Here is a 6,181-nt window from a genome sequence, read left to right as displayed (position 1 = left end):
AACTTGCAGCTATCGACCTTACAATGACTTTTTCGGTATCATTAGTCAATTGTGCAAAGAACCCGACTTGTTTTTTATTGTTGTTGGGAAAAGTGAAGGCTTAAATATATATAATTACGTAGCTTCAGTCTCAAGGGTTCAGTTAGTGTTTATTCCTCTTTCGCCGCTTGAGAAACATAGTATCGTGGAACATTTGGAGAAAAGTTCTTCCTTTTTATTCCCTGGGAGCCCAAAGGTTTCAGAAATTCTTTGTCACAAAGACTTCTCAACTAGTGAACTTGCAGAATTGTTGTTGGAATTGACTGGTGGTGTTCCTGGTTTACTTGTTCGAGCAATCAGTTACCTTTTGCTGTATAAATCATCCAACAACAATTTCTTATTATCTAAGGAAACCTTCTTGATCATAATGAATGATCTTTCAGTAACAAATTATTGTGTTGCGCCATTCTTACCTCGTCTGATAAGTCTCAGTGAGCAGCGTAAGCGCTTGTTAAGAATGCTTACGTTATTATCTTTGTATCGTATTCGATTTGATTTTGATGAAACTGTGCAAATAAGCTCAAATTCTGATGTGTTTTTGTTTGATCTAGTTACAGATATGTGTCTCTATCGTCGATTGGTTATAGAACCAGACCGCAACGAACGCTATGAAGTGTTGATACCCAAGTTACTGATTGAATATATTGACCAAGGCTTAAAGGATGATCGTTTAGAATGGTTACTTTTACAAACTCTCAAGTCTCAATCTGTTGATTTCTTTTATGAGTCGAAATGTCGAATTTTGGAAGGTCTTATTGCTACACTGTTTTATTTACATTTTTCTCGGCGTCCTACGAACAGCTCAATGTTTTCTACTCTTGGTCAATTGTCTCGTGTTTGGAATGAAATGAATTTACAATTTTCTTCCGAATCTGCTGCTTATTATATGAAATCTATACATTATACCAGAGCTGTATTAGGAACAGAGAGAATGACATTTGGAAGCAATGATGAATGGGAAAGGATAGTGGAAGAAATGTTAGAACTTGAAAAGATATATATTCCATTTCATTCAACATTCCATAGTCCAGATATATTATTCAAGTTGCATGGAAGAACGAATGAGAAGAACTTGATGATTGTGGGTATTGCTTGTAAAGGCCGATGGAGTCGTAATGGTATTCGATGGAATGAAATTTTGGAAGACGCTCACAAGTTTTTAAAACCAGTGCATGATCAAGTATTGACTAGTCATCCTACATGGCATTGTATGTTGATTATTATGAGTACTCAGTTAGCAACCAACGTATCTGAGGACTTGAATCATTCTAGTCGTTGTTATTCATCTGGCGATAGTGTTGAAGATTTCGTGATTCCTCACAACTGTGAATTGGTTATTCTTTCTGAAGCCGATGTAGAAAACTTTATTGGCAAAGACATTTTATCGAATTTAAGGAACGCTTTCAAATCTGTGGATAATCCACATTCGAGAAATATTGGCATTTCAACCCTACAAGAAATAGTTTTATCTCTTTCCAGAAATATTTAGGAATATCTTGTTTTAATATCTCAGAAATTTTCTAAAACAAATAATTTTCAAAAGTTGTTATAAGTCGGGGGCTCTTTTATATAACACTGTCAAAAACTATATCAAACTTCTGAAAAATTCATTCTTCTAACCACAGTTTTGTGATTTGGATGACAAACTCCATTGTTTCGTGCTGTATAATACACAAATGAAGCTAATAACAACGAACCTGAACTCTGACTTTAAAGCTCTATTTTCTACTTGAAAACGACGAAATAGATTGGACTTTGTACACTCTTCAAAACTTGAAAAGTTGTTGCTACATATATTCTTGTTTGTCTTTCGTCTTCCTCTGCTTGTCTCTAGAAAGAATACTGCGCTACTTTTTCATCCGACTAGACGAGCGTACTGAAGGGTTCTCTACGATTCCAAGTTTGTATTTCAACTTGTTCTCAGAGTTTAAATCATCAAATGAAGATGGTAGAGTATATCTAGTGAGGAATGTTGAGAAAATTACACCATATTACCCTTACTCCATGTTATAGTTTAGAAAAAGTATTTTGTCCGTACTGAAGGATCTAATAACAAAGCACTAGACGAGTTTTCGAATATTAGCAAAACTCGCAAATTGAGCTTCTCAAATCTCTTCAAGGATTTTCTAATCTTGAAAGATTGGGAATAGTGCCTTAAACATGAAGCATTTGTTACCCAGCATCGGGTAACATAAAGCCAATGACAGTGGCTTCTTTACAGCGACTTGAAAGATTTCTTTGCTTCGCTTTTCTAGAACAACAGTTTCCTATAGTGCCAAACTTGCTCTATTGTTGATATCTTTTTAGTTTCCGTTCGTTTCTCTTTCTTCGCTGTTACAGAAAGGATTCTTTTCTTATAAACGTAGGGCAACTTTGCAAAATCAAGCATTTTATCTATTTCTTGTTCTCAAACTCCCCATACTTTAACAAAGCAGTTACTTTTCATAAAGAAACAAGTTGGAAACGCAGAATATCTTGTCTTGAGCTCTAATCTTGATTGCTTCTTTCAGTAAAAAGGGTGGGAAATTGGGTTAGTCTTTATATATACTAGGTTTGAGAGAACCATCTATTGAAAGATAAGAAGCTGTACAAATTGCCTCTAGAAGAGAGAATATGATAGAACTTTATTGAATCAACCCTCTTGCAGCTATGCTCGGTATTTATTTCCAAGACAAATTTTTGGTAGGTTTTTTGCTAACCCAATCGTCTACACAGTGAGTCAGTCGAAGGACTACATAACTAGTACTAAATCTCCAACGGTTTAGCCAATTCTTAGAAGCATTTTGTAGAACTCATAATTTCACGTCTCTCGAAACAGGGCAGCTCTTTCGTGGGTGTTCAGTATTCACAGTCCTGCCAAGTCTTCTGTTCAGAGTAGCTTGGGTTATTTGCCCGGTGCACAGCAAGACTACTGAAAAGAATGCTGAATTCCCTATTGCAGCCTCGAAACAACGAAGCCTTTTTTTGTTTGTAGAGCACCTTCTCCAAGACTTTCAGACAGAGCCTTTATTTCTATGATGGACGAACTGAACGAAATAAACGGCTTAAAAGAGCACGTTAGCGAAATAGTTGAAAAATATGAGCAACAATATGTCGCTTTGCAAGTTCTGTCGGATTGTACGTGTGCTTCTTGAAGCAGGAAAAGTAATTATTTACTTGGCTGTTTGAACTGCTGGAATCTGAGCCGTTTATATGAGGCTCGCTTGAGAAAGATGACTCTGCGTATATTGGCGTGTCCAATCTTGAGCCTCCAAAGTTTTGTTTAGTGTCCTTTTAAGAGACAATATTATTCTCAGATGACTCACGAGAGCTACCTGTAGAACGATTGTGGAAGAAGACTGCAGGAATTCCGCTGATTTGAAAAATATCTTTTGGGTTTGGTCCAAATGTCAAGAACCGAGGAATCAAAAAAGTTATTGCTGAAAATATGGAGGATTTTGTGGACAACGTATTTGAAATTATGAAATTGGAACCTAGCACTTTTCTTATTCCGGAAGTTCGAGAATCTAAAGCCTATCGTCTCATCGATTCGTTTCGTACAACTGCCTGCCCTGGACTATATTTGAGAGTTATAGTCAAAGGGAGCTCCATAGAACAAGGTTCGATTTTCTTTCATCCTCTGGCTCCTGTACTGAATTTGAAGGTGCAGAGACTGATATTTCTACTGGTGGTTTCAAGATTAATAGCTGTGAATTTATAATGAGAGCTCAAAGCAAGCATGAGGATTTGAATGCGGCTACTAATCTCTGGCCTTCATCTTTGTTTATATTCCCGATATTTTAACTTCAAAAAGAATGACTCTTATTTGAATTTTTATTCACAAGTATCTTTTGCTTGCCAAAATGTCTTTATTAAAAAATCCTATCTGATAGTACACTCTGTTATTTGAAGAGTGTTTTTTATTGAAAAGGATAATGTCTCTTATTTGAAATTCTTAACGAAATGTTATAAGACACCAATCATGAAAGATGCTATTGTTGTACCCTTATGTATGATGGACAAAAACGTTACATTGTTTTCGTTTGAAGTAGAATGAAGAAGTAACTTCTGGAGAGGATTCATTGAAAAAGAATGGAAGAATTTTTCAAAGGAATCATTGACATTGTGATTAATGATTCTCGCGCAACGTTGTCTTCAGTTCATGCTGTTTTGTATTTATTATGGACAGTCTGTACCGTTATCTGATGACGGAACAATCTGATTGAGAAAAGTTATGAAAGTATTTCTTGCTCAAAAGAGAGTAGTTGCTTCAGTCTGCAAATAGGTCGTTATTACTCAAAGGACAAGATAATTTTGGGAAGGAGACTTTAATGCCGAAATGGTAGCGAATTGCAAACATACAAAATACAGAGGAAACCTTTGAGGCTAAACAATCAATTGTATCTTCAAGAATGCCGGAAAGGAATGCAACTTAGCCGACAAAAACGGGAAATCGTGAGTTCGAATGTCATGAATGTGAAGTAAACTCAAGTCAGATCAAGTTGAGTGGGTTTCTCATTTAGATATTTTCTTATCCTTCTAAGGTTGGACTTTATGAGAATGCAATCTATACATACGGTTCAAAGTTTCAAGTTTCTCTTCATTTGCACTAAAATGTTTCATTTTTGAAGAGCCGTTGCAAGTTGGAATAATAAGGAAATACATTTTAGAAAATATTAGGGTTTGAAAAGTTTCATCAAAGACAATATCACAAATGATCTTCGCACAATGTGTTTGAACATATTTGGTTGTTCATTTCTTCCCAAGGAGAGTATTTCCAACTTTTTAATGAGCAAAATTGGGACCGCAAAGCAGTGGCATAGGGTAGAAACGCGATAGCTCTTGAATAAGAATGCATATCCATTTATTCTCACAACTTGCAATGACGCATTGTAGAGTATCTTCAGAAGCCTGACTCTTGTGGCATTGCTTCAGACTCCTTTTGGCTTCAAGGTATATGCGACGAGACTGAAGTTAGAATTGCTGGAAGAAAGGAAAAGTTTAAAAACAAGTAACACTGACCTCAAGGAATTTTGCTATTTCTTTGTGAACTATACGTTGAAATATTCTCTCCATGACAGTTGACAGTGTTGGAGTAAAATTCACTCTATTTTGTCTACATTTTGAGTTTGTATTTTCAGATTTTAATAGCCCGCAGTAGTTGATAGCTTTGAAACTAGAAAATGATCACCTGAAAGGGTGTTTGCTGACAAACTTACATAGTTTGAAAAATTTGAGAACATTTCGTGGTTGCTCGAAAAATTTTTTCTGGTATTCTTCATTAGTTGCCTTAATTGGTAAATTTGAGAAAGAGCTGATGCGATGAAGAGAAAAATATGCTCAAAATGAGACTTGTACGATCGAATATTCTCAAGGACAAGTAGATAAGACTGCATATGAAAGCCATTGTGCTTAAATGTCATGCCGTAACATTTTCTCTTGTTTGAAATGTTTTGGTTTATGCAACATTGGTTTGACTTTGAACATCTTCAAAGAATTTAAATATATTTATCAAAGAAAACCAAACAATACAAATTGAAATGTGATTTCAATAGAATAATTCCGCAGTTCAGTTTGCAAAACCATGTTCAGTTGATGGAAGTTTATCTTTCATCATTGATTAAAGTTGTAACAGACCAAGGACTAAAATGGAAAGTGAGTTGAATATATGTATCGTTGCAATGACTCTGAATTTGAAAGAACTTTGAGGCGAAGGAGACAAGTACATTTAAGAATCTTCTGTTTGTTGGGTCACGCATATGTGTTGATTTTCAGAGTAGAGGAGACAAAATGTTCTGAGGACTCGCATTTTTGCCTGATCAAAACTTTAGGATGCATGATTTTCTTTTACAAGCCAATAGATGTCTTTTTAAGGTTTTTCTGCAAAAAGCTTGCAGAAACAGCTGTATGCTTCAGTTTTCATATTCTTCTTCTTTGAACCACCGAGCCAGTACATAGGATTACAACCTGCAGCCATGAGAGGCATCAAAACTGAGCTCACTGCCTTCTTGATGCATATTGCTTGAATTTCTTCAGTTTTACTTTCGCTTATTCCTGCGTCATTTCGAGTCATAGAAAGTGACAAGTCAGAAATATTTTCAAAGTCAATTGATTCCTGAATTGAAACTGCATCAAACCCGATACAACATTTTGGCGCCCAAAA

At 35.7% G+C, this 6,181-nt stretch overlaps 4 protein-coding genes across 4 annotated transcripts; 3 read left to right on the top strand and 1 right to left on the bottom strand.

Annotated features, from left to right (window-relative positions):
* Positions 1 to 391: 391 nt before the first annotated feature.
* Gasu_47650 (archaeal ATPase) lies at positions 392 to 1,616 on the top strand. Its single transcript, XM_005704242.1, has one exon. It carries the CDS (start codon positions 407 to 409, stop codon positions 1,526 to 1,528), a length of 1,122 nt encoding a protein of 373 aa, XP_005704299.1. The 5' UTR covers positions 392 to 406; the 3' UTR covers positions 1,529 to 1,616.
* A 605-nt stretch (positions 1,617 to 2,221) lies between these two features.
* Gasu_47640 (uncharacterized protein) lies at positions 2,222 to 3,736 on the top strand. The gene is made up of 3 exons (XM_005704241.1): positions 2,222 to 2,569; positions 2,687 to 2,753; positions 2,805 to 3,736. Exons 2-3 carry the CDS (start codon positions 2,689 to 2,691, stop codon positions 3,055 to 3,057), a joined length of 318 nt encoding a protein of 105 aa, XP_005704298.1. The 5' UTR covers positions 2,222 to 2,569; positions 2,687 to 2,688; the 3' UTR covers positions 3,058 to 3,736.
* On the top strand, positions 2,742 to 3,910 carry Gasu_47630 (uncharacterized protein). The gene is made up of 3 exons (XM_005704240.1): positions 2,742 to 3,414; positions 3,453 to 3,638; positions 3,689 to 3,910. The coding sequence occupies exons 2-3, from the start codon at positions 3,467 to 3,469 to the stop codon at positions 3,820 to 3,822; spliced, it is 306 nt and encodes a 101-aa protein (XP_005704297.1). The 5' UTR covers positions 2,742 to 3,414; positions 3,453 to 3,466; the 3' UTR covers positions 3,823 to 3,910.
* A 1,600-nt stretch (positions 3,911 to 5,510) lies between these two features.
* Gasu_47620 (uncharacterized protein) lies at positions 5,511 to 6,181 on the bottom strand. Its single transcript, XM_005704239.1, has one exon. The coding sequence runs from the start codon at positions 6,089 to 6,091 to the stop codon at positions 5,888 to 5,890; it is 204 nt and encodes a 67-aa protein (XP_005704296.1). The 5' UTR covers positions 6,092 to 6,181; the 3' UTR covers positions 5,511 to 5,887.

Source organism: Galdieria sulphuraria (assembly GCF_000341285.1).
Source record: "Galdieria sulphuraria unplaced genomic scaffold scaf_44, whole genome shotgun sequence".
NCBI lineage: Eukaryota > Rhodophyta > Bangiophyceae > Galdieriales > Galdieriaceae > Galdieria > Galdieria sulphuraria.
Note: the sequence above shows the minus strand (reverse complement) of the source record. Positions and strands in the feature narration are given on the sequence as shown.